Here is a 27,795-nt window from a genome sequence, read left to right as displayed (position 1 = left end):
GCCTTGGGTTACAAATGCACAGAGAGGACAAGGTCAAATAGAACAGGATGTCTGCACCCACAACAGGTGAGGAGGTCAGCAGGGCAACAGCTCCAGCTGCCTGGACATGGGCAGAGACCCAGACCAGGAAGGACACTTCCTAGCCCAGCACCCTCACTGCCCACCATGCAGGCGAAACCCATACCCCCTGGGGAGCCCTATGGACCTGCCATTGCACAGCTCCCCATGCTGCGGATGCCCTTGGCCTGGCTTTGGGGTCCAGGATGGCTTTTACTGAGCACTTTGGGGCTCGGCTCACTCGGGGGTGACTGTGCTGCCCGAGGGAGCCCAGAAGAGAGCAGGTGCCAGTGTCGCCCTTGTCCTGCAGACGACTTCATGCTGCTCCTGTGCGCCTCCCTGCAGCGGCAGATCTTTGAGGATGAGAATAAAGCTGCCGTGCGGATCATGGCCGGGGACAACGTGGAGATCTGCATGAACCTGGATGCGGCCTCCTTCAGCCAGCACAACCCCGTGCCAGACTTCATCCACTGCAGGTGAGGCTGCGCGCCACCCAGCAGCCCCGCCCTGGGCACCTCGAGAGGCCCACTCTCCCCTCCTCCCTCTGCTGGGCTGGGGAGGAGATCTGCTGAACTACAGACTCCAAAGCTATGAGTGGGAGCCTCCACACTGAGGCTCCCATCAGTGTTGGCCTCCTTCTGTGGCCTCTGCTTGCCTCCTCGTCATACACAGCAGACTTATGTCAATCATACCTTGTAGCAGCTCTCCAGAAAAACCTCCCCACCTCTAGACCCTCACCCCAACTCCCCAGCATCCTCTGCCACCCCTCCTCATCCCATCCCTCTTCCTCATCCCCACCCCCCTCCTCATTCCCCTCCTCATCCCCTATCACCTCCCTCTCTTCAGGCCCCCTCATCCCCACTCCTCCTCATCCCCATCCCCCATCCCCTCCTCATCTCCCATCCCCCTCATCATCCCCCATCTCTTCCTCATCCCTGTCTCTTCCCCATGTCCCCTCATCCCCCATCCCCTCTCCTCATCCTCTACCCCCCCTCATTCCCCATCCCCCTCATCCCCCCATCCCCTCCCATCCCCGGTCCCCCTTCATCTCCCTCCCTCCTCCCTGTGGCCCATCACTCATCCTCACCTGTCCCTCCTCCTCATATCCCTCCCTCCTCTCCATTTTCGTCCCTCCTCCTCGTCTTCGCTCCCCTTCCTCATTGCCATCATCTTACCCCCTTCCTCATCCCTGTCCCTCCTCCTCGTCCCGGTTCTGTCTGCTCATTCTCCGTCCCTCCTCCTTGTCCACATCCCTCCTCACCTCCTGTGTGTCCTGGACCCTGAGAAGAGGGTCTAGAGCCGCCTGTGCTGCTGCTCACCTCACGCTCTCTCTGTGTCTTGGCCTGGGCTCCCGTTAGAGCCTGTTGCAAGGTGGACGTGACTTATTTATTTAACTAGTGCATTTTAGTCACATGTGATGGTGGGGCCCGCCTTGGCCACCGTGACGGTGGGGCCCACTTACACATACTCATGAATGCACAAAGTCCTCAGTCCAGTGCCCCCCCACTGTGCCCTCCTCCCTCCCCGTCCCTGTCCTCTGCTCCACAGCACCTTTGCTGACCTCCACCATCTTCCCCATCAGGGACACCTGGACCTGGTCTTGAGAGCCAGTTGTCTCTCAGGCTGTGTTGCTGGCTTTGCTTCTCCCTGGTCCCTTTGGCCCTGCCTGGCCTCCCCTTCTTAGAGGCATGCCGGCTCAGCCTCCATACCCAGCTCTTTCCACCCTTGAGGGCTCAGAGCCACCCAGGAAACAGCACAGCTGGTGAGAGGCTGTGGACCAACTGCCTGGCCTTGGAGTCTCACAGGGTGGCGGCTGGCTCCTTCCGTGAGGGGACCGGGGAGTGACTCCTGCAGTCACGGCCTGGAGAGTCCTGTTTAAACAGCACGACCGCCCTCTAACCTGGTGCTGTTACCCCAAGAGCCCACTCTGCCCCCTTCTGAGGGGTGAGTCCGCTTCTCACCTCTTCACTCTTGTGCCCATCCCACCCTGTGGCTTTGGCACTATGAGGGATAGGGTCACTTTAAGAGTTATCCTGTGCTTTCAAAGAGCCAGACTCTGTTCCAGGTGCTTTATGTGTGTGGAGCCATTGCCTCCCAAAGGCCACCTGTGTGCAGGTGATATCACCCCATTTACAGATGAGAAGACCGCCAGGTAGAGCTGAGGCACAGGGACCAGAGCACAAGGATCTGGCCCGCCAGTCCAGCCCCGCCCCGAGTGTGCTCTGGCTCTGTCAGAAGCTCAGTGCACACTGAGTAAATACCCACAAGCAAATTGGCTTGAAGATGGTCTTTCTGAGTGGCGTGCCGTATGAACACTGGTCTCAGGCAGGGTTCCCAGTCTCGCCTCTTCTCTGTGATGTGAGAGAAAGATGGCCCCAGCACACACCCCACCCCCACCACCCAACGCAAAGGGAGTAAGTACTTCAGCGCAGCAAAGCCACCCCTAAAGACCAACCCAGGCAGAAGCCTCTACTCATCACTGGTTTTTAAGGCTGAATCTTATTTTGAAAATTAGATTGTTTCAAGTTTTTAGATCTGTTTATTAGTTAAGAATACCAGAAAGTGACAGGCACACACCCCTATGGTGGAAGTGAACAGTCACGTCCCATGGTAGTGATGTAAGGGGCCCAATAGCAGGTGGCCTTGTGGGAAGCCCTGAGCAGGTGGTGATGTAAGGGGTGCAGCCCTCCTCCAGCCCGCCCTTAGGTTTGAGTGGCTCCACACTTCCTCTCTCTGGGCTCTGACAGGGAACAAACACCCTCTGGACCCTGCCACCTGTCACCAGGACTCAAATCAGTTCTCTCTAGGACCTGGAGGATCCCCATCTGCTGGTGTTTCCCGCATTTTCTCCACCAGCTCCACACTGTGTCACCGGGAGGCGCCTGGCCAGGGATGGACCTGTGAAGGCCAGCAGGAGTACTGAATGTCCCGCACAGCCCACACGTGCACTCAGAGTGCCCCATCCCAGGTCCAGGGAAGTCCCCCATATGGGCTTCAGAAGGGACTGGGAGCTCCATGTGTCACTGAATCCACCCCAGAGGTCCTGGCTCACTGAGAAACACTGGCTTGTTATCTGCTCTCCTTTGCTTAGAAAGTCAAGGAGGGTGAAACATATTTTAGATTAAAAAAAAAATCACAAATCATTTTAAGTGTTTTACTCTGCAAAACATAAAGGCTAAAAGTTCACACATCTGAAAAAAAGTGCTCTTTCCCTAGTAACACTGGACAGGTCAAGTACAGTTCATGTTTTATTAAGAGATGGTTTATTGACACCCTACAAAATAACAACCCGTTAATCAAAGAACTAATCCAGAACTCGTTTTGCTTTGCTTCTCCCCAAATCTGGGTAGAGAAGCATCCAAAGCAAAACCACCCAAGACCAAAAGCTGTGACCAAACAATCATGGGTGGCCTCAGCCTGCGGGGAGTGTTCCTGTCAGCTATGACTCTGGCAGTGGCTCTTGTCACAAGAAGACCGAGGCACGAATCCTGTCTCCCCTTCCATCAAGAAGGCCATCGTGGAGGGATAGGCCCCAAAAGGAACCCTGACTCAGCCCGGGACATCCAAAGGCAGAGTGCTAAAAAGCCCAGGGTCCCATCTGGCAGTGTCTGTGTTGTCAGAACTAGTCCCCATCTCTATGGAGACCTTTTCATTTCTAGTAAAATCTTCATATGTTTATGGGTTTGTTTCTTCTGTTAATTTCTAGCTTAGAAAAAGGAATGCATGTTCATTTATTTCTTGCCAGCCAGGATATTCTAGCAAGAAATGCTAAGTTTTAGAATTGATTTGGTATCTGCATTACAATTTCTGTTGCCATACCATGATCCATCCCTTCCATGGAAAAACAGAGGCATTTTGAACACCAAGTGGTAGGCCGAGAATGTGGCTGACCCACACGATGATGGTGGTAGCAGGTGCAGTTATGGTGGCGCTGATTGCAGGAGAGTGCCCCCACGTAGGCTGCGAGAAGGAAAGGTGGGGCCAGAGCCGCTGGCGTGCTCTGAAACGGCTCTCGTGGGCAACCCATGGAGCTGAGTTCTTTCCCTTCTTCAAACAGAAACTCCCCGCTCTGTGCCCGTCTGCTCTCCTGTTGCCCCGTGTCCTTTGGTTCTTTCCAGATCCTACTTGGACATGTCCAAGGTCATCATCTTCAGCTACCTCTTCTGGTTCGTGCTGACGATCATCTTCATTACTGGGACAACCAGGATCAGCATATTTTGTATGGGTTACCTGGTGGCCTGTTTCTACTTCCTGCTCTTCGGGGGCGATTTGCTACTGAAACCCATCAAGAGCATCCTGCGCTACTGGGACTGGCTGATCGCCTACAACGTTTTTGTGATCACCATGAAGAATATACTGTCGGTAAGTACCTCCCAACACAGCACAGATGCGGCTTCCACGTGAGAGCGGATCAGCACTCAGTGGTTATCAGGAGCCCCGAGCCTCTCATACGGCTCTCAAAAGCCCCAAACAAGACGCTGCCCATTCAGGATCCCAAGGACCGTTATGACTGTGCTTTGCCAAATTCAGCAGAACACATTTTGCTCTTTTCCACGGTTTCAAGGTCACGTGGTGAAAGGGTTGTATTCACCGGAAAAATTCTAGAATGTGTTTTATTAACTTAAGTCCCATCCCTTCTGAGGAACCATCTTATCACTCAAGTATGTGCTTGAAGGGGCCTTTGGTGGCTCCACGGGAAGCCGTGAATTGGTTTTGGTGTTTGTGGTACTAGGGATTAAACCCAGGGCTGCTCTACCACTGAGTCCCATTCCCTGCTCTTTCTCTTCTTCTTTTCTTTTATTTTGAGACAGGTTCTCACTAAGTTAGGGTCCCATTAAGTTGCAGAGGCTGACCTCAAACTTGCAATCCTCCTGCCTCAGCCTCCTGAGTCCCTGCAATTACAGGAGTTCACCACCATGCCCAGTTTGTTGAAGATTTTCAGTCATATCATATTCACAAAAATACAACTCTCTTACTCGCAAAGAACTGTAGAGGTGTAAAGTGAAATGAAATGAGCATAATTCTCGAGAACACTGTGTGTTCTTGGTGGAATGGAGACAGGATGCAAGAAATCCTTGCGTGCCAGAGATGGAGAGACCCAGGAGAGAGTGTGCAGCCTGTGGCAGCCTCTGACTGTCAACATCTGATTAGGGCTTGGCTGAACCATGCAGACCGAGGAACAGCACCCGCTCGCTCTGCTGTTACATAGCTGAGGTCCTTTGGGCCTAACTGTTCTCCTAACGTGACAGATACCTCACACTTCCTGCTAGGGATTCCAGAAATCCATCTTTTAGGCCACGAGGATGCCATTTAAGTTACTCAGTGCTGTAGGAAGTTAACCAGCAAACCTTCACGGGCTGAAGCAGTTTCTGCCTCTCCCGCCAGCCTCCACGTCAGGCCGTGCCTGCTCCTCTCGGCTATGCCTGGTGGAGCAGGCGAAGGGCACTGGTGGAGGGACTCCGCTCTTCTTCTCTGCTAGCTGCTTAGGGCTCAGTTCACCACGGCACTGATCTGTGAAGGCTGTTGGATTATTTTTTTTTATGTGTGTATCGCTGTGTTTCAGAGCTGAGAAAGCCTAGTCTGTGGGTGATGAGTATTTGAATAACTTATTTTGCCTACCATTCGTTGAAAGATGAATTCTCTAGTTGAGGGTGAAAGTGCCTTTAAATCAATGCCTTTGCCCACTAGCATGGACTCATGCTTGGAGTAGCACAGGGAGTCACTGCGGAGCATAGACCAGACTAGACAAGGCTGTCCCATCCTGAAGCCACTCCATGGAGAGGGATCCACCTCTGGAGTATGATCTCATAGCTATGCCTGGAAAATGTGTGGATACGGCATCAGTCCTTCCGTCCACCCATCTGTCCTCTGTCTATCCATTTGTTCATTCTTCTTCATTCTGTAAACCTGTGTTGCAGACCTATTCTTTACAGAGCACTATGTTATATCTTAAAGAATTGGAGATAAATAGTGCTCTTATTTGACTCTCGAGAAGCTCACATTCTGGAAGGAAATATGGATCTACAAATAATAATAATACAATTGTTAACGATGTGGTTATAACCTTGCAGGAAAATAAGGCAAAAACTAAAGGAAGCCTAATATCTTGCTTGGGAGTCAGGGAGAGGCTTCGTGGAGGCAATGCCGTTTCAACCTCTGAGACTCAGACAACGGATTGGGGTGGAGTTACAAAGGGGAAGGGCATCCCCTGCCTGGAGTGGGCAGCGTAGTTTGGAAGATGGTGGGAAGTCGTTCTCAGGGCTGAGGATCCCATGGAAACCCCAGTATTCTCCCACTCCCATATCCCCAGGACACACAGCTCAGCCACACCTGGGGTGTTGGCTGAACCTCCCCACCATCCTCAGGATTGAGCACAGCACACCTGTAACAAGAAATCCATTATTACGAGACAACCATGTCCCAACAATCAACAAAAAAGATTTCTTCACCCAGAGAACCGCCCAACGTCTCAGATCACATACTGTCATTCCTTGGTACCCCTCGGGATTGAGTCAGAGCCACCAGTGGGTATGGAAGTCCTCAGCTGTTCAGGTTCCATCTACACAATGGTGCAGTGTGTCCACACACCCCTGCTCGTCTTCCCGAAGCTAAGTCCTCCCAGGATCACTTAGGACACCTAACATGTGTGACACTGTGTGCACAGTTGTGGTGCTATACTGCCTAGGAGGTGGTGTCAAGGAGGAGGTCAGCTCGAGTTCAGTAAGGAGCATTTCTGTCATTGCGATGATTTCTGTCCACACTATCAGGGTCCTTGGCTGCGGCTCCCGTGGGTGAGGGCGGATGGCCTGTTCCTGCAGCTGTGTCTGGGATGGTTCCTGGGAACACAGAATCAAAACCGGGGCCCAGTGTGCACCCATTCACAGAGCTGGGGCTTATTCCCACTACAGCCCAGGTTTCCTCTCAACAAGAGGTGCTTCCACGTGCAGCAGCGCTGCTCCGAAGACCCTGGCTGTGTGCGAGGGTCTGATTTGCCTGGGGACTTCCAGTGTTCCAGGAGCTGCCAGTGCAGGCCACGTGGTGTCTGAGTTTGGGTCCCACGTGCGCCATCTTGATCTCTGGCACCAGGCCCTTGTGAGTTCTTGCACCTGTTGGGATCACGAGACCCCAGCTTGTTTTCAGGGTGCAATTTCAGACTCTGCCTCTGTCTCTTTTTCAGATAGGCGCGTGTGGATACATTGGAACGTTGGTTAAGAAGAGTTGCTGGTTGATCCAGGCCTTCAGCCTGGCCTGCACCGTCAAGGGCTACACCATGCGTAAGTACAAGAGGCGTATGTGTAGTGGACGTCAGAAAGGAGGGACGTGGAGCAGGACTGCTCTGACTTAGAAACTGGGCCCAGGCACACAAAGAGAAGAGTCCAAAGTGGAGGTCGATGGTGCCCTGTGTGGAGGCAATGGAAAGGGAGCGTGCTGTGGACCTGCGGGCCATGGCATGAGGTGCCTTTGCTCCAGGCACCTAGGGTCACTTCCTAGACACTGCCCACCCAACAGGTCTGGAGATTGGGTGCAGTGCTGTTGTGACTCCCTGGACTCCTCTGAGCTACCTAAGATAGGGAAGGACTCCAGGGCCCACCCAAAACTGGAGTTGCTCTGGTTAGACTCAGGGGTCTCAACGTGATGAGACTTCCAGAACTTTCTCTCCTCAAGAAGTTCAGGGATCTGTAAATGCAAACCATTGGGAGGGCCCTGGGATTTCTGGAACTAGACCTGCACACAGACTAAGGGACATGCTGTCCTCACCACCCTGCCCCTTGCAACAGAGCCCAGGGCTGTGTCACATGGTTGTGGGCTGATCACTCAGGAAACACTCTCAGTCTGAATTTTGTCCAAATTAGAAGGTCTTCTATTTAGTCAGCTGGGACTGCTCCCTGCAGGACCCGAATTGTCTTTGCTAGGACCAGTATCGGTTCTGAGTTCTGTGGGGTTTATAAGGGGAAAAACCACATCCTCAAAAACATAGGTGCAGGCAAGCAAGTACGATGCCAGGGCTAAGAAAGCAGTCAGCAGAGCAAAACAGACAGCATCCTGGATTCAAGCACATTTGTGGGCATCTGAAGTACAGAAAAACAATCTGTAACATCTTAGAAACAGCTTAACATTATTTATTCTATAACACTTGTCACATGATCCTATTATCCTACTTATTAATATTCCATAACCTATACTCTATAATTTATAATCTATATTGATTAAGCTCAGACCATGACAACATGGGGGTCTTCTGTGGGCCAGGATGGGGGCCGCTTGTATCCAAGCCTCCCGCACCGTGGCTGGTGGGTCAGGCTGCACTTTGCAGTTGAGTACCACAAGGGATGGTCTTCGACTGAGGATCCAGGGTGCTGCTCACTCCAACTCCTCTAAAGACCAACCGTGTCCCTTGGCATGGCTTCACCCCACAGAGCCTGTGGTAGGACAGCTGTGTTGTTGAACAGAGTTTTTCCTCTGTCACTGCACATTACTCCCCATGGCCCTCGTTGGGGGTCCCTAAGGGAGAGACAGGCACAGGGGCCTCTCTGCCGAAGGTCAAGAGACCCTGTGTCATAGCCCAACGAGTTCACACTGATGCTAGATTTGAAGTGTGCGCGTCATTTGTAATGGGTCACCCTGTAAGTAGCGCATGAGAACGCTGCTCTTGGGCCTCTGTGATCCCTGCACTCAGGCAGCCCACAGGGTGACTATGGGAGGGAAGTCGGCTCCAGCACGTTTTCCTCTTGTCACACAGCCGAGGATGACGCCTCCTGTAGACTGCCCAGCGGGGAGGCCGGGATCATCTGGGACAGCATCTGCTTTGCCTTCCTCCTGCTGCAGAGACGCGTGTTCATGAGCTACTACTTCCTGCACGTTGTGGCCGACATCAAAGCTTCCCAGATCCTAGCTTCCAGGTGGGTCCGGCCACAGAAGCACATGGCTGCTCTCCTAGAAAGTGTGCTGAGTAGCACCCACCCGCTTTCTGTCTGAGCCTGCCCGGAGAAACCACAGAAACTGAGACATCCTCTCCAGGAAAGCAAGGAAAATCTAGCCCAGGCCGTTAAGACCCACATGGTGTAGAAACACGGAGTCTGATGAGAGTGACATTCCCAGGACTTGGGCCCTGCAGAAGCTCAGAGGGGCCTGGGCTGATTGAAGCCTGCCACACACCCTCCCTGGGGCAGGGCCAGTGCTGGTTCTGAGCCTCCGTCTTTCCCCTCCCTACCTCTTCTTTATGAAGAAACTCTCGAAAACAGAGAAAACCATGACTATCATCTATGATGTAGCAGATCGTTAGTGGAGAAGGAAGTCAAAAAGCTTAACAACAACAACAACAAAATCTTATAAAATAGACAACTGATCTAAATAGGCATTTTTTTAAAGAAAATATGCAAATGGGGGCTGAGAGTACAGTTCAGTGGTGAGCATGTGCCTGTTGTGCACGGGCCCTGGGTGGGGATGGGGTGGTCCCAGCACCTTAAAACAGAGAAAGGAAGGAAGGAAGGAAGGAAGGGAGGGAGGGAGGGAGGGAGGGAGGAAGGAAGGAAGGAAGGAAGGAAGGAAGGAAGGAAGGAAGGAAGGAAGGAAGGAAGGAAGGAAGGAAGATACAAGTGGCCAGGGAGTATAATGAGGAGCAAGAGTGTCATCAGGGAAATGCCGATCAAAACCCCACTGTGGGTCTCCCCAGCCACTCAGAATAGCTCTCCTCAAAACGTAAATGCCAGGGAGGGTGGGCGAGAAGGGACCTGGTGCCCTGTTGGCGGGAAGGGAAATTAACAGCCATCGTGGAGAAGAGTGTGGATTCCCTCCACAACTGCAAGGGAACACTGTAGCCCAGCAGCCTCGCTTGTTCTGAGTCCTCTGAGGTGTCCTTCCGGCCCCCTCCTTCCCTCTGGTCTCTTCCTGCCCACTGATTTTCTTCTCTGGGCTGCTGGCAGGATTTGCATTGCTACCATTTCTTTTCTTGCAAGTGTTGCCCCTGATGTACAGGCTCCGGAAGCAGACTGGGCGGAGCACTAGGAAGGGCCTGCAAGCCATCCTGGCAGGAGCGTCAGTGCTCCTGTGTGACCCCAACTGCTGGGCTCATCTCAGAGGTGCTGACCCTCCCCAGATCCCACGGGATCCTTGGTGTTCACCATCCAGCAGACATCAGGCTGTGGAATGTGAAATCACCCTCATTTACCATTCGCATATGGCTTAAGCTCGTGCGTCTGTGTCTATGCCACCCATTTCCCTGGAGCCTTGTTTCCTTTCCCTTCCAGGAGAAATAAAACATTGATTTCAAAAGTCCATACACATGCAGCAACCCTGGCCTTTGCCACCTGACTGTCTGCCTTGTAGGAAAAGGAAACCGCACTTTCTCCCAGCAGCCTGTGTCCCGCACCACCTAGGGGAACAGTACCAGTCCTGTAATTGACCAGCACAATTGTTTTCTAATATGCTGGACATCATTTCTGTAGCAGAGGACAGTGTCTCAGTCAGAGGTGACCTTATTTGTACAGAGCAGCTGGTAATTTTGCAGGCAAATACTTTTTTTTCTTTTTCACCCTCCCCAAAATATATGGTCCTTAGAAGTCCCAGACATTATAGAAAGCCAGTGTCTTTTTCCCAAAGTTGTCACAATTATTTGGACAGCATGTCCCCTTGGTACAGTAGGAGTGATGGCTTTGTTCAGAGCCTACCTTGTGCTCACACAGGAAGTCATGCTCTGATTGATGGACGTTGAACTCCCAAGGCAGTTTCCAGAGAACACACGCATGTTCATTCACTCCCACGTGCCTTCCTTGGTTCACTGCCTGCCCTGTTATGAGGACAGGAGGTGGGCCCCAACTCTCACAGAGCTTACAGGCTAGAAAGGACAAAGACAGGTGACCCAGCCGCTACCCACATGTGCCTGGCTTTGTCGCAGCCCAGGCCACTGTAACATAAGTTCCAAACCAAGGTGGCTCACAAACAACATGAGCCTGTTTCTCACAGTTCCGGAGGCTGGGATGTCCAGGACGGAAGTGCCAGCAGGTTCGGAGCTGGGGAGAGCCTGTTCTGCGTGGACAGCCCCTCCTCACTGTGTCCTCCCTGGGGGAAGGAAGAGCTGGAGGCCACCTGGGCCTCTTGACCGGGGCTTTCATGCTGATCACGACCTGTCCCCTCCCAAAGGCCCCACTCCCAACACCAAGGCCTCTAGCACCCGGGCTTCAGTGTGGATGGGGAAGGACACAGACACTGAACCAACAGCCATGTGGTGGCAGGCAGCTGGGGGAGCAGGAGAGCCCTTCGGCAGGGTGGTGGCATGTAGGGCCTGCTACGATGGCCCCCACCGCATGCTGCAGCCTGGAGAGAGCAGGAGCTGGAGGGGACAGTGCAGGTGGCAGCCCCAGGAGGCTCTGGAGGGAAGTTCAGCCACGGGGAGGGACGGCCTGAGTGTGCACAGCGAGGCGTGGGGTGATAGGATTCTTTTTCATTTTTCAGGACTAGTGAGCCTCGACGTCACTTGCCTGCTGGTGACTAGCAGTGGTGGAGAAGGCCAGAGTGCAGCAGGGGAGGAGTGGGGACTGAGGCAGAGGCAGGAAGAGCCAGAGCACAGGGCAGGCCACAGGCAGGAAGGTGGCACATGGGAAAGAAGGGGTGGCAGGGAGCTGAGCTACATAATGCCACCTGAGGATGGTCTCTCTAGGAAGCGATGTCATCACTAGCAGTGAAGACCACTTGGCAGAATTCGGAACTTGAGCTGAAAAACAGTGCTGTAGAGAAGAGGAGGGATTTCCAGGGAGCAGGGGCCCAGAGAAGTCTGCCCTCTGGTGGGCTGTGTTCAGCAGCTGAGGGTTGCACCACCCCCCCACCCCCCGCGCCGCCAGCACAGTCCCTTGGACTTGGGTTTCCCAAGCAGGTGACAGCAGTCAGAGTTGAGGATATTGAGAGGCCGAGATTTATAGGGACACTTCAGCTGGTTGGAGAAGGGAGAAAGAAGAGGGGCAGAGGAGAGGAGGAAGAGGATGAGAGGCCAGAGGCTGGAGGCCCCGTGGTGGAGAGGACATCTGCTCCACCTGCAGCTCTGGGCTTTCCTACTGGCTGAGTAGAAACCCAGTCGTCCTTGCAAACCCTTTCCTTGTGGCCAACTCTGCCAAGGCCCAGTAGGAAACACGGGAGTATGGCATCTTGTGAGGGCATGCAGCCCACTTCCTCCCCTGGGAGGCTGACTCCCACTGCCACCAGGAAGCTTCAGTGTCACCAGCACAGGGTAGCCACAATTTCTGCCCATCCGCAGTGGTTCTCAAGGGAAGGCCAGCTACTAAGTGGCTCCGTGTTTCCGATTTTCCCTTAGGGGAGCCGAACTTTTCCAGGCCACAATTGTCAAGGCTGTAAAGGCAAGAATCGAGGAGGAGAAGAAGTCCATGGATCAGCTGAAGAGACAGTAAGATGCTTTCATTCTCCTTCTCTTCCTTCTTCTGATTTGTGGGACCATATTTAGCTCTCAGCCCTTGGAGGCCTCAGAGCCTTGGAAAGTCTGTGTGTGTGACATTTCACAACTTCCCATGTATTTACTCTGAGTCGGAGCAGTCGCGAGAGCCTCCTAGCCTGAAGAAGAGAGTTCCAGAATGGAGGCAGGGGCCATCCTGAGAAAGACACGAGCAGTTCCTAGCTCAGGTGCTGCCCGGAGAACCTGGAGAAGCTCTCCAGGTCTCTGAGCCTCAGGTTCCTGCCCCTAAACTACATCTCACAGGCCCACCTTCCTGGATTTTTGTAGAGATTAAAGTAGCTCATGAATGAGACAAAAAATGCTCATTGCATCTCAGATCAAGGGGATAAACCTGGGGTCAGCTCTGGAAGCATCTTGAAATCATGTAATCCAGAAAGAAGCTCTGGTTCTGAAAGACTGAGAGCCCCACTGGGCACAGGCAGCCTGAGGAGTGCAGTTCATCCTGGCCCATGTTCAGTCCACAGCTTTCCCACTGTGCCACTGTGGCTGGGTCATGGCATAGACTGGCTCCTCTCAGGAGATTTGGGAATTATTGAAAAGAATTTTCTGAGCATAATTCTTAGCAGGGAATGGACCTTATAGCTTTAGGGATAAGGTGTGAAAGCTGATGGCAGTGGAGTTCAAGATGGCACGAGTAGACTTTTCAAGAGCCTGAGGTCCCCAAGGGCTGACACTTTGCCAAGAAAATGGAGATCTCTCTCAGTCCCCCAGGAAAGTTTCCCAAGTTTTCAGGAGCAGCTTCATTCCCTTCTGACCTCATTTCCCAGCTTTCTCCACCCTCAGCAGAAGTGCTTCCTGGTATTAATTTGGTCCATGCCCTGGACATTCTCACAAAGATGTAAGTTATACGTAAACACCTAATACCAGTGCACCGTGTCACATCTGTGTTGGCATTGTTTCTGGCCCACCAACACGGATCCAGAGGAATGACAATTTGGACCCACATTAGGAAGTGCTTCTCATTTCCCAGGAGGCCTGAGTTGTGATTACTGCTGAATTTTTCTGTCTAAGAATGCAAAAGTTGGCCTGGCGCAGTGGTGTGTACCTGTCATCCCAGTGACTCAGGAGTCTATGAGAGGAGGATCACAAATCCAAGGCCAGCCTCAGCAAGGCCCTAAGCAACTCAGCAAAACCCTGTCTCTAAATAGAACATAAAAGAAAAAGGGAGGACAGGGATGTGGCTCACTGGTTAAGCACTCCTGGGTTCAATCCCTGGTACAAAAAAAAAAATGTAGAAGAAGAAGAAGAATGCCAAATTTAGGAGTATAAAGGACTTACACCTTAGAGTGCGTTTTGTTCAGACTGGCTGTGACACCAGGTGTGAGTGCACACTGTGGCCTGCAGGCCAAACCCAGCACAGCAATTACTGGTCCCGTTCTCAAGTCGAGCCACTGTGGAGGACAGAGTAGCGTGGAGATTATATAGAGAGCAGGGAGATGCTTCATCTGAGAAGCAATTGTTTCACCATTGAGGATTTCAAAGTGAATTGGCCATGCCGACCACGATTTTAGAAGTACGCCTGGTGGTGGAATCTACAGTCCCGCAAAGGTGGCCCTGGCATCGCCAACACTGGTTTATTTCCTAGGATGGACCGCATCAAGGCCAGACAGCAGAAGTACAAAAAGGGTAAGGAGAGGATGCTGAGCTTGACGCAGGAGGCTGGGGAAGGCCAGGACATCCAGAACCCCCCGGAAGAGGACGATGAAAGTACGTTCGTGGGGTCCTCCCACTCCCATCTGAGATGCTGGGCAGTAGCTTGGTTCGGGTGGGGCTGTACGCTGGCTCTGCTGCTTGCTCTACCTGCATCAGCAAGTCTTACTCTCCCTTTGTGAGTGGGTACATTTATTTATTTCCTAAAACACTCATTTAATGAACGAATAACTTCACTCTTGGGCAAGATGTCTCAGATGAACACTTAGCCTAACGCTGTCTCACAGACATCTGCCCATGAAGGAAATTGGTGTGATTTTTCTTAATTTGTGCCTGTAGGGAAGGTAGTTCGAATATGCTAACTTTCATTTCTATAAGTTTTATATGAGTATTAAACATGCCTGCCTATGATTTTATTTGGCATCTGAATATTGGTAGTTAAAATATCGGTTATTATATATTTCAGTTAAAACAGTGTGGAATATATATTTGTTATATCTAATCACAGACTTATTGTAGCCAGTTAAAGTTTTAAAGGTCTGCTTAGAGGGCTTGCATGCTTTGCTATTTGAAAGGAATAGAGAAATAACACATATTGAAATCTTTCCAGTACCTAGTGTCTATTCATCACCAGTAAATTTATATTTTCTGATCATGACATTAAATTAATCACAAGAAAAGTTTTTGGTTATTGTAATTTATCTGTTTTTAGAAACTATTTGCCTCTAAATGTTTCTGTAAAAGTTCAGTGAGGCTTCTTTTCTGTTGATTTAATGAAAAACTCAGTGCATTTTGACAGATAATCCTTTCTCCTTTTAAAATTTCTTGCTAGGCACTCAGTTACTAGGGAGATATGGAAACGTAGCATGGGGTTAGAAGAAGCCAGTGCAGAGGGGCCTGTTAGCACGTTTCCTTGTCGGGTTCAGTGTGGTTCCTTTTCCTGACTCTGATGGGCTTGGGCAGTCTGTCTAGGTTTGACATTGCGTTGTTAAAGCGTGGTTTTCAAATGTGCTTGCTCACTTTCTTAAGAATTAATATCTGGACATATTTCATTTTAGGAGAAGCAGACAAACAGAAAGCCAAGGGCAAAAAAAAGCAGTGGTGGCGGCCTTGGGTCGATCATGCTTCCAGTAGGTTTCTCGATCCTCTTTCAGTCTCACCAAGTCTCACCCTTATATCCTTGACCAGAATTCAGGCTCCCCATGACCTGTGTGTCCCTTGCACGGTTTGCCCTTGTGACTTCATAGGGGGTCGGGCAGAAGAGCTGCCATGTCCATGGGCCTGGGGCCCTGCGAGAGCTCCTCTGGAACCAGCTCAGTGTCCGCGTCTCTGCAGAAAGCTGAGCGGGGGGCCAACAGGCCAGTTCTGGGGCTGCAGCTCTGCCAATATTTGCTTTCTGGCTAAAATCCCTGGTTAAAGTGAGTTTAGGCTCCTCCTTGGGCCCCAAGGCTCTGGGACTCTCTTTGTAAGGTGCTCAGCATGGATGCCAGGGCCCTCCCCTCCCTTCTCCCAAGCTTTGATTTCCTCTGCAGTAAGGCTGTGGCAACACGTTAAACACGAAGCTGAGGCAGGACTTTCTCACTCTGCCTCCTCCCCCATCTCAAAATGGCTCTGAAACTGCTCTGTGGTCTCCCATGCCCAACGTGTGGCCCAGCGGACAGCCAGCTGGCCCACAGTGACCAGCTGACAGCAGACATCAGAAAATCAGAGCTTGGTGGCCAGGCAGAGCATGCTGCACCTCCCTGTTGGCCATGACAGTGAAGAAGCAGCTATGAGACCTATGGGTTGTCTTTGTTCTGCTTATCAAGGAAGCTGTCACCATTGGCCAATGTCATTGTCATGCGTCTGGCCCTCCTTTGATATGTTAGAATACTGAATGATTAGTATTCTGAAAATTAATTGGGATGCCTTCCCTGGTTATAGCTTACGGAGACACATCTCCAAAACTGTCAGACAAGGAATATCACCGAGCTCAAAATGCTTCCTAGAGCAGGGTGGGACCCATGAGGGGCATCTTCAGAATCATTAAAAAACTAACTAAACCAGAACCTTCCCCGACCTATTGCTTAGCATCATGATGATCTGATGTTGGCCTCTCTCACTCCAGAGGAAATTCTCCAAAACTCAGAAAACTAGCTTCGTGAATTTGGCTCAGTATTTCTGGGTGCAATTGAATTTTATCCCGAATATTGAATTCAGCATTTTGGACAAAAAAAAAAAAAAGATTTATAAAGAGTTCTATTCAATTTGCTCAAATCCAAAGAGAAATGTTCAAGCAAAAGTCCAGTGTGACTCTCGGTGGACTGTCCTTTGGCACGTGAGCCCTGCCGAGGACCAAGCGATGCTGTGTGCAGTTGCCTACTCCTGTCAAGTCACAAGTAAACCGTGCGACCTCTCTGTCCTCAAAGGGCCTTTGCCAGTGCAGAGACCTGTCCGTGTCATATCGTGTCACGTGAATGTCAGACCCCACTGCAGTCACTGTGGGTGTCTTTCCTTTTCCCACCTCAGTGTCGCCCTTCCAGAGGAACTGGATGTGGTCTTTGATGATCGTCTTACCAGTTGTGAATGATATGAAGAGCTTCCTGTGAAGGTTACTGAAGTTAGGCTTTTCTGACCCATTTCACCCTCATTATGCCACGTTCCTGAACACTGGTATTCACTAAGTGTGCCTGGTTACACTACCTGATGGTGCAATAACGCAGGACCGTGAGTCGCTCATGGTTTGGAATCACATTCCAACAGCGGTGTTAAATTTTTTCTATGAGATCTATTTTTCTTTCCAAGCCTGAGAGCATGCGTAGTTTATTTTGTAGTCTTGGATACGTTTCAGACTTATTGTTAAATCTGGAAGAACTTTATTAGAAGGCCTTATTTTGATCTGTCAAGTACATTGGGCTTTCCAAGAGACCTGTCTTAGCAATGCCAAGGATAAGAATGTGTGCAGTAGAATGCCACATGTGAATCCGTGACATGTAATATGGCTTTGCTGTTTGTGTGACATTGGCAGCAGGCCTTGGTGTGGTCGAAGGTGCCACTTCTCCCATGTCCATACCATGTGCACACATGGGCTGCATTATTGCTGTTCAATGATACCTTCCCGTGGGTGCTGCGTGTGCACCCCATCTCAGCACTGCCTGAGTGAATACCGAGCCTCGCTTCATTGATGAATACCTCACCATGAGGGCCAAGTGTCTGAGGATACAAATGGCAGGATTTAAAAAGCTGGTTTCACACTAGCTCAGCAATATCATCAACACCCACAGAGCCTGTGGGGACAGTGTGGAGCTGTATCTGCATCTAAACTCTGGTCCACCTGAGAGCTTTCCTTCCATTACTAGGAGGCAGCACTGGAGAAAGACTCCTCTTGTTATTTTCCTAACTTCCATTTAATTACAGTTTTAAAAGTCCTCAAAAGCATTTCTTTGTTTTTAATGTGCTAGTTCTACTCACTCACATAACAAATTAGTTTCCAATTATAAAATTAAAATACAGTGCTTGAGATAATAACCGTTGGGCTCACCAGTGTGCATGACAGTTGCAGAAGGTATGATTGAACACTGTTGATTTCGGAACTTGTAATGAGGGTGAAATGCTCCTTCTTGTGAGACTGTGTTTTCCCACGTGACCATGCGATGCAGAGTCCCTGTGACTTTCCAGAGACTCTGGGCTTCTGTAGATGCATTTCTTCACAGTCCTCCTCACTGTCCAACGTAATGCTGTAACTTTGGTTTGTTCTTGCTTTTTCTTACCTTATGTTGTATTGCATTTATTCCCTCAGGCCTGGACCTAGTACTCTGGGCCTGGTTTTTTTCTTCAAAATAAAATCAACAAATCAGTGCTTCTGTTCAAGGATATAAGGCCCAATTTGTTCATTCTACGTCTTCATGAATGGAGGCTTCAGATTCGTCTGAAATCATGGGCAAAATTACTTGAGTTTTGACCATGTTGAGTGATATCCAAGCAACTGATTTGAAAACAAGCCAAGGTTTTCCATTACTACAATGCCTAAGTCCAAAAGTCAACTCAGACATCAAGATGTTACGGAAAAGAGACCCTGCATCTGCAAACCCCAGCAGATATGTTTCCCTGCAACGATGGTACAGTTCTTGTAGCATCCAAAATGTATATGCTGGGTCTCTTTTCTCTGATAAACTCAAAACTTATCAAAATGATAGAAGAATTGAATTTCTTAAAATCTCTGGACATTTTCTCTGCTCCCAACTCTTAATCCAGGTGTTGTGATTTTGCAGGGAAAGTAAAAGACAAGGCAGAGGCGCTCCGTTACTATCTGTGCCTGTGCCTCCTGGTCCCTAGCACTCCCCTGAGCCTCATTACGTCCCAGGAGCTGCCTGTGGACCAGAGGCTGGCGGCATGACCCGTGTGGACTGGGCTGCGGCCCTATCTGTCCAGCGGCTATGTTAGAAGCAGCCCAAGCAGTGCCACCGCTATCACTGTCATTGTCCTCGTGTTTCCTTCTGTTCTCGGTGTTGCCCCCCCATCACCCCCTGGCCATGTGTGTTGTTTAACTGTTTGAAATGTCTCGTCATGTATGTTGTGTCTCGTGTGTCCATGTGGAGAAGCCAGGTCTGCACAGAGTGAAGTGAAGTGGAAGGCTGGCTGTGCTGGTCTGGGTGCTTAGCCGTCCCCTCTGGCCTCCCTGGAACAGCCCGGGCCAGACCCTCCGCTTCCCTCTGGCCTTGTCTGAACCACCGATATTGCTGAATTGCAAAACAGTATTCTCAGTTATTTCAGTAATAGAATCGGTTGCTGCAGAGTTGATCTGAGTTAACGGTATAAATTTTATAATCAAGAGGGGAGAAAACACCGGATCAGCCCTGTAGAGGCCGGGTCTCTGGGTGGTGTAGACAAGGCCTCAGGCTCCGTGGACCCCACCCTGCCAACATCATGTAGCGTTAGCCTGAAGTTGGTTCTCTTCATCTCAGTTTCTCCTCTGCCAGCGTCTCTTGCTGCAGTCCTTCTATGGGCCATCTGTATATTTTTAGGGGCATTTTATTAGTAAGCCCCCAGCGGTCTCGTGTTTCTTTCAGGAAAATAAGTGACTATTTTATTTTGCTTAGTGGTCAGGAGTGGAGATTATTACTTGTTTGAAACGGATAGTGAAGAGGAGGAAGAGGAGGAGTTGAAGAAGGAAGACGAGGGGCCACCCCGCAAGTCAGCATTCCAGGTAAGTCTGGGCTGGGAGGGGTCGTGTCCCCTGTCATTTTCCGATTAACAGGCTCCATCGCAGGCCTGAACTTCTGATGAGCTCCTGCCGGAGCTCTGAGCCACTCCTCTTCATGCTGCTGTGCGCTGCCTCCCAGCAAAGCCACAGCGGCTGCCCGAGGAGAGCAGGTTCTGTCAGGCCGTCATCCCCTCCGTCAATGCATCCCCTCATGCTTTACACAAAAATAAAGCTTCACTGGGTGAACTTTATTTTTGTGGTTGTTGCAAGAGATGAAGATTTCTTTGGCTTTGCTTTGGATTGCTTGAATGGAGTTATATTTCAAAGTATGAAATAGTTGATTATGAAAGTAGAGTGCTGGCTCTGTTTTGAATCAAAGGATCATGTAAATGCTGCTTCAGATTTCAGATCTGTTTTGTCTGTACTGCTCAAGATTGGAGGGTGCCCTGTAAGGACAGCCACAACCTCTGGCACAGTCCCGTCTTCAGCTTAACTGTCTCTTCTGGTTCAGACCCACTCCCTGGTTCCCAGCAGGCACTCAGCAGCCCGAAAGCTAGGGGTGAATGTGTCATCCAGTCTTGTTAAAGATGAGGCTGTGTCCCTACGGTCCACTGAGGATGAAATCCGGTGTGCGTCTCTTGTACCAGTGAACCACACAATCATTTCCCGTTTCTGACAGTGCAAGGCACACAGATCCGTCTCCATGCTGCATGCATGAGGGCCCTACGATGAGGTCATTGTCAGCTGACTGGCCAGGCCTCCTCAAGCTGACAGGCACAATCCACCCTGTCTTCCTGATGACACTGTGGAACTAAGTTATTCATGGAGACACCCTAGTCGGATGCTGTCTCTCTGGCTCTGTTGCCCCATGTGGGCTTTTTGGTGACTGAGTTTGTGTGTGTGTGTGTGCAGCTGGCTCACCAAGTACTAATGACTTAACTGCTTATTTCCTTCTAATGACTTGCATTCTAGCTGTCACCCATCAAGCAGCGCAGGAGGGGACATGGGACATCTTCACCTTGTCTGATGAATTATGTGCAATGATGGATGGTTTTCTTTATTCCTCACTTACCAGCAGAGCGCGTTTTATTCTAGTTCCCATGGTTGGCACATTATAACCTCCATGATCTTAATGGTAGAGACAAACTTGTTCGCCTTCATATATTAACTACCAGTTTTTTTCACCTTCGTATTTTAACTACTAGTTCTTCTCGCCTTCATATATTAACCACTAGTTTTGTTTTCCCTACTAACGACTCTTACTTTGTCCTTCTTTGTAGAGAGCTATTGGGAAGTTTGCGTCAGCCATTTTAGCCTTGCCCAAGTCTGTCATTAAACTTCCCAAAACTATTCTTCAGTATTTAATCAGAGCTGCAAAGGTATTTCATGTTTTACTGACATGTAGTGTGTGACTCTCTGCTCAGTAGAACTTTAGTCAAACACACCCCCTGTCTGCATTCTCTCTTTTCTATACATCGTACAAGGAAGAAATTGTACAGATGTAAAACACTGGGACAACTTTTCCAAAAAGAGTGCTTAGAAGCCAGATTTCGTGTTGTTTGATTTCTTACTTTTAAGCTGAGACTATTGAAAAATAGAAAGGGAAAATGCAGACACATGTACGTTCTGTCCTCTTCATGGTTCTGCGTAAGTCACGTCTGGTTTTTATAAGGGTCACATCTGGTTGCATGCATCTGTTACAATGAGTCAAACCTGTGATGATGTTTCTCAGAAAGCTGGTAAAATTCTGCACAAGCTGATAAAAGACTCACCTGCCTCCATCGCCTTTTCTGCCTCCTTTTCGTCTCCGTCTTCTTAGACGGAGTCTGTGGTCTGGTTTCTACTCTCGGTGCACCTGCCCTAGCTGCTCAGCCCCACATGGCCCGGTAGCTTCTCACCCTTGTGGGATCTGTGGCAGTGCTTTAGGTACACTGTTTAAAGTTCTAACACACCACAGAGTGACTCAGCTGCCTGTGCTGCAGTCCCTGCACTATTGGAAACCACAACTAGCAAATGACAATGCAGGTATTTTCTAGAACATTCTTTCTCTCAAACTCAATCAAGGACAGGACCTAAACCTCTTAGGTCTAAATGCCCCTAGGGTGTGAAGCACATGGTTGGAATAGTGACCATGACCGTGCATCTTGCATTTTACCTGGGATCTTGCTTACATGCATCTCCTGGCTCAACAGGTCCTGTGGGACCTGAAGCCCACATTCACTCAGCTGCCCCTGAGCAGCGGAGTCCAGCCCTGCAAGCCCCTCCCACTCTGCATGTGCAGCAGGCAGAGTTGGCCACCAGCAGCCCCTGCTCTGCTTCCCTAGGACTTCCCCGAGGTAGGGCAATCCTGAGTCTCACGATTCACATTTAAAATTTACTTAGATGAAAGATTATAGTGTGACATCCCCTGTCTTACTTTTAAAAAGTCATCTTCCGAGGGGTGAGGTCATGCACACCTGTCATCCCAGAGGCTCTGGAGGCTGAGGCAAGAGGATTGCAAGTTCCAAGCCAGTCTCAGCAACTTACCAAGGCCCTAAGCAACTTAGTGAGGCACTGTATCAAAGTAAAAAACAAAAAGGGTTGGGGATGTGCCTCAGTGGTAGAGCACTCCTGAATTAAATCTGGTATCAGAAATAAATAATCATCTTCTTACAGACAGAATGAAAAAGGTACTGGATAAACCTGAATTAAAGCACAGACATGAGACGTGATCTGTCTTGGGGAAGGGAATCCACTGCAACCAGGCTCTCCCTGTTTTAAAGAACACAGACATTTTTGCATAATAAATGTTCAGTAGAAAGAATCCCATTACCCCCAATATAGATGATAAATATAAGATAAAGTCACATGAGATAAAATTTATGCCAATGTCAGGGACGTACAGCAGTGGTGGCCTTTCACTGAGCCTGAAGGTCTTTTATGCGTATTTCCGTGGAGTTTTCTACAGATGGTTGGTGTGGTTAGTGCCTGAGTCCCAGACAGACCAGCCCAGTTGATGACAGACACTTACAGCTACAAAGTAACAATCAGGAAGTCCAGGAAGAACTTTCTATCTCTTCACCCAGAGGGTTGGAATGTTTCCTCTCTTGGCAACATTTGTGTGAACTAGTCAGACCAAGGCAAAACTGACAAGACCTTTCTGGAACTGTCACAACATCCACATTAAGATGACTTACCTGGGCCAGGCACTGTGGTGCAGGCCTGTGGTCCCAGTGACTCAGGAGGCTGAGGCAAGAGGATTGCAAGTTCAGCAACTTAGCAAGACTTGGTCTCAAAAGAAAAAATAAAAAAGGGCTAGGGATACAGGTGTGTAGCTCAGTGGTAGAGTGCCCCTGGGCTCAATCCCCAGTACAAAAAAATAAAAAAATAAATACACACACACACACACACACACACACACAGAGTTAGCAAAATCTGACTTCTCACCCAGGACATGTCTTCCATGACTACAGGACCCCAGCGGAGCCCCGCCCGAGCCCCTGCTGCAGGGACGGGGTGAGGCCCAGAGCTGTCCTTGGCTCCCTCATCCTACCTTCCCCTCCCAACTCTTTATTTTTCTACAGAGTAAAGAGTTCCTCCAACTGGTGGCCCTGCCACATTCACAAATCCTAGTTACCTATTTATTTTCTCTTTGGGGGATTTTTTCATTATCTAAAACAATATTGTCATAACAATTTTTTCTTTAAAGGAAATGTCACTATATGTTGCTCTTATACCTGAAAATTTCTTAATGTTTAGTAGATCAGATTCTTTTAAAAACATCCCGTGTTGCGCTGAGGCAAGTTTGCTTCTTTCGGTACTAAACCTGAAAGCCAGCCTTGACAGAATTCTCAGTCAACACACCCCATGAACATCCGACTGCAAATCCCTTTACCTTGTCCTTCTTCAAATTCCATTTCATCTTCTCATCTTATTAAATATGTTTTTGACAAAAAAAATAGGAAATATTTTCTACCTCCTGGGTTTCTCACCCAGAAATGATACGTATTTTGCATCTATGTTAATTGCCCAACTTAGATTTCTCTCTCTGAGAAAACAGGAAGTGTTCTTCCTCAGCCTGTGGCCCTTTCCTTCTCATATGGAAAAGTTGAGTCCCTCTTTCTTTTCTCCTGACAACACAATACCAGTGATTTATTTATGCTATGTTTTTCAAAGACTCCAGAAACCTGAAAATAATCTAGAATGAAATGAAACTATCTGGGTTTATAAGAGCTCCCACAAAACTGTTTGACTTAATCATCACCATGGAAAACCCAGCTTCCCTGAGACCCGTGTTTGTGCTGCATGACGAGCATGCCTGCCTGGCTTCCTGGTTTCTAGATGGCTGACTTGGTGTGTCAGGTTGTTCTTTTCATTTCTTCTGCATGACTCTGGGGACTTAGTGGGAGGCTGTTCAAAATTGCTCTTTCCTGATTATCGGACATAATATGTTAATGCCACTTTTTTCAGCTCTTGAATGCAAATGACAAAAGACAACCAAAAGTACCACAGGTTTTCTTCCATGCTATTCTGAAATAACTGTTTGACCTTGCTATCATTTATTTTCCTCTAAAAATACTAATCAATTTGCAAGGCCCTTTCTCAAGTTGCTGGAAAGAGCTGTCATGCCCAGGGGGAGCCTGGAATGGACAATGTAAGATTTCTCCAATGTAAGATCACAGAGAAGCACTGGTTTTCGACTCAGAAGTTTCCGAGTGATGGGAGAATCACTTAGTGAGGCTTCCAGTTGCTCCTACTATGTGTAGTGAAGACTCAGAAATTTAGGGTCACAAATGGCTGTGGTAATTGGGACTTGGAGAAATGATTGCTTGTACATACCCAAAGTCTATCTCATGATTCTCTGTGACACCAAATGAAATATGTGCCCATAACATCTGCTTTCCTGTTACATCTCAAGATGATGGGAACAGCCCCCACCAGCTCAGCATAGGCAGAGGAGTCTGGTTGTCTGGTGGTCTTACTTTTAAAAAGTCATCTGCTGAGGGATGAGGTCATGCAGATCTCACACACCTGTCATCCCAGACCCTTGGGGAGCTGAGGCAAGAGGATTGCAAGTTCCAAGCCAGCTCTAGCAATTTATCAAGGCCCCAATCAACTCATTGCAAGTTCCCTAAGCAACTTAGAAGGAGGTGAAGGTCTATTAGAACATAGTGCTGATCTCCCCGAGTTAGGAAGCTTTATGTAGGTCCCTGGTCTTCCCATTTCGAATTATTAAAAGGCCAGGAAATAATTGAACTTTCTCCCTTCAGTTTGTCTATCAAGCCTGGATTACTGACCCTAAAACAGCACTTCGCCAGAGGCGGAAAGAGAAGAAAAAGTCTGCAAGAGAAGAGCAGAAGCGAAGGCGGAAAGGCTCTGGGGAGGGTGAGTGTGGAAGGGGCAGCAGCTGGGGCCAGCGCCCTGGCCTCTGGCCCTGAAGCAGATGGCACTGCAGGGGCAGATGGCAGGGAGGACACTCCTGAGCTCCAGGAGGCTCTCATTTGTCCCTTAGCACTCACCGCTGGGTACAGTGACAGGTTAAGATGAATATCATAATGTGGGAGGGGAGACAGAGCAAGGTCAATCCCAAGAAAACAGAAGGCAGTAAACTAATTTTAGGTGATACTAAGTAACCAAAAAAGAAACAAAAGAGGAGGCCTGAGAGTTAAGTTAAAGCTGCTCTTGGAAAAAGTCAATAAGAAAGACTGAACCTTCAGCAATTTGATTCAGAAAATAAAGGTGTGGGGTATATATTTACATAATACTCAGGAATAAAAAAAATAGACAACATTATCTAATACACAAATAACATTATGGAAAAAATAGTTAGTAAGGAAAAAGAGAAAGATAACTTATTGCCAACATTCAGTTCAACATTATGCCAAGACATAGGACCTAAACACATTTCTAAGGAGAAAAAGCATCATGAAACACCAAAGCCAAGTTGAAGTGCAAGCTGCATGCTCAGGATCATAGTTTCGTCACACACACACACACACACACACACACACGTATCACACGGAAGACTAGTATTTTGGATGTATTAAGAATGCCTAAAAAGCATAAAAGAAAAGTTCAACCCAATAAACAAAATGCTATGAAAAATAATTCACAGACCAGAAAACAAAAATGCCCCCCAGGTGCCAAGTCTCACTAGTAATATGAGAAACACAAACTAAATATGTAGACATACTGGGTTTTTAAATTATTTTTACCTGTTGGATCAGCAAGAGACAAAACATGTCACAGCTCTGGGGTTGGTGGGAAGGGACGTACTCACACCAGCCTGGAGTGGTGCTGGAAGGGCCACGCGTCAGAATCTATTATTTTCAAAGGTCCACATTATACTACAGCTCAGTCACACCAGTGGGTGTGTGGCTTAGATGAAGGAATGTCTGTACGTGTGCACAAATTCACATCTGAGAATATCCATCTGACGTATGGGTTAATAACAAAAATTTAGAAACATCCTAAATGTTCATACAAAGAAGCATTGAGGGCTGGGGTTGTGGCTCAGCGGTAGAGCACTCGCCTCGCACGTGTGAGACCCTGGGCTCCATCCTCAGCACCACATAAAAATAAATAAACAAAATAAAGATACTGTGTCCATGTATAACTAAAAAAAAGAATTAAAAAAAAGAATTGAATGAATTTGTGTTATCAATAGACGATATCATACTGTTCAGTGATTTTAAAATGACACAAATGGCTTTGAATCAGCATGGAGAACAATCCCCAGCATATTATTAAGTGAAAAAAGACTTTTTGCAAAACTACTTGCACGTAATGAAACCATACACGAAACAAAGGAAACAACGCCCTGGTATTTTAATGGGTGCATGTAATGTGCTGGTGTCTGCAAGCAAGAGGGAGATTGGGAAGGACACTCAGTACCTAGTGGCAGTAGTCACTTCTGGGAGAGTGGAGACTCAGTGTATGGTCAAGATTAAGTGTTTTGTTTTGATTATTTACAAAGAAAATGTATCTACAAATTTCTTGTAAAATTAAAAAGGTAGTCAAAAATAAGAAGAAAGCATTTTTGCTTTTTTTTTATTAGTTGCTCATGACAATACAATGATCTTGACATATCATACATTTGAATCAAATGGGGTATAATTTTCTAATGTGACTTTAGTTGCAAAACCTCTCTACTTTTTGATCTTTCTTCCCCCTGATATGTCCTGGCAACTTTAATGTTATTTTACTTAGTTTCAAAAGACAAAAGCAATACACAGTCCAAGTAATCAGTGGCGGGGAGGCAGGCCACAATCGGCCCAGGCCCCACCCTCGGGACCTAGCACAGAAGGGACAACTCCTCACCCCCTGGCTTTGCTTCTACCCCTTTGTTATGTGCAAAAGTCTCCTTTATGGGCTTTTCAAAACTGAGCTGATGCTCCACGAGTCTCTCCTGTACGGTTGTTAATAGCATCCCCAGAACTTTTCTCCAATTAAGTATTTATGAACCTGTATCATCTTTTCTTAATGGCTGTCAGAGATTCTATAGTACAGATATGCATCATTTATTCTATTGCATCATCCTTAATGGACGTAGGGTTGCATCCAGATTTTTGCCTTAATGCTCAATGCTGTAATAGGTGTCCTTGCAAAAAAAACTGACCTATAGTCACATGTGAGTGTCTTTAAATGTTTAGCAAAGATAGAATGTGCGTTTCCCACACCATAGGAGTCAGTTCTCAGAAGCGGGGTCACTGGGCTGAGGGACGTGGCTCTTCACTGTTAACAGACATCTTCCAGGAGGGCTCAGCACCAGGATTCCTACAAGGCTGGTGCAAGGGCTTCCTCTTGCCACAGCTTCATCTTTCTGAGAAATGGAAATGGCTTTCGTTTTCATCTGAGTTTAGTGGACTTCCTGGCTGATGGGCCTGGGCTTTCTTGTCTCCTGTCTTCTAGGTGATCTGAGCTGTGACCACGGTGCTATTCCCCGTAGCTCTGCTGAGAGGCTGGCTCCTTCCTCTCAGCTGGTGTCACTGGTGTCACACGTGTTCTTCTTGCTCATTACTCACAGTCTGACTTGGTGATAGTATGCTGTAGCTGAACCAGTTTTAACTTTTGATGTCATGTGTCTCAATTTCTCATTGTAATTTTAAGGACATTGATGTGCCTACTATTCACTTCAAAATTAAGCACATGTTTTTCTGTATTTCCTACTCAGTTTATTTATATCTTAAATTTTTAGTTATCCCAGGAAATAGAAATGATTTTTAAGCGCTCACATGGATGCGTAATTATGTTGCCCCTACTTATGAAGTGGCTCTTCTCGTTATTGGAGTTAAGTTCCACTCTGGTGGGTACCAAGCTCTGCTTGTCCTCGGGTGTGACTGGGGCTCCGTGTTCTGCTGCACTCTCCTGCTGAAGCACTGAGCCACGTGCTTCTGAGTCTAGCAGCTATGCAGTTAGCTTCACTATTTAACGAGGCAAACTGCCCTCACTACCCTTGTTATTCCCA

At 48.6% G+C, this 27,795-nt stretch overlaps 1 protein-coding gene across 11 annotated transcripts in view; it reads left to right on the top strand.

Moving 5' to 3' along the window:
* Positions 1-27,795, top strand: part of Piezo2 (piezo type mechanosensitive ion channel component 2) — a 349,401-nt gene that overhangs the window by 279,679 nt on the left and 41,927 nt on the right. For 7 of the 11 annotated variants that reach the window (XM_048806753.1, XM_048806747.1, XM_048806745.1 and 4 more), the window contains 10 exons: positions 368-533; positions 4,176-4,419; positions 7,235-7,331; positions 8,798-8,957; positions 12,362-12,451; positions 14,103-14,224; positions 15,226-15,297; positions 19,246-19,352; positions 20,630-20,728; positions 24,599-24,713. In XM_048806753.1, the coding sequence (XP_048662710.1) occupies positions 368-533; positions 4,176-4,419; positions 7,235-7,331; positions 8,798-8,957; positions 12,362-12,451; positions 14,103-14,224; positions 15,226-15,297; positions 19,246-19,352; positions 20,630-20,728; positions 24,599-24,713 (1,272 nt within the window). The remainder of the gene's footprint in view (positions 1-367; positions 534-4,175; positions 4,420-7,234; positions 7,332-8,797; positions 8,958-12,361; positions 12,452-14,102; positions 14,225-15,225; positions 15,298-19,245; positions 19,353-20,629; positions 20,729-24,598; positions 24,714-27,795) is intronic. The other 4 variants (XM_048806750.1, XM_048806754.1, XM_048806749.1 and 1 more) reach the window with 3 other exon arrangements.

Source organism: Marmota marmota, unplaced genomic scaffold, assembly GCF_001458135.2.
Source record: "Marmota marmota marmota unplaced genomic scaffold, marMar, whole genome shotgun sequence".
Taxonomy (NCBI): domain Eukaryota; kingdom Metazoa; phylum Chordata; class Mammalia; order Rodentia; family Sciuridae; genus Marmota; species Marmota marmota.
This window is presented reverse-complemented; position numbering and strand designations above follow the sequence as displayed.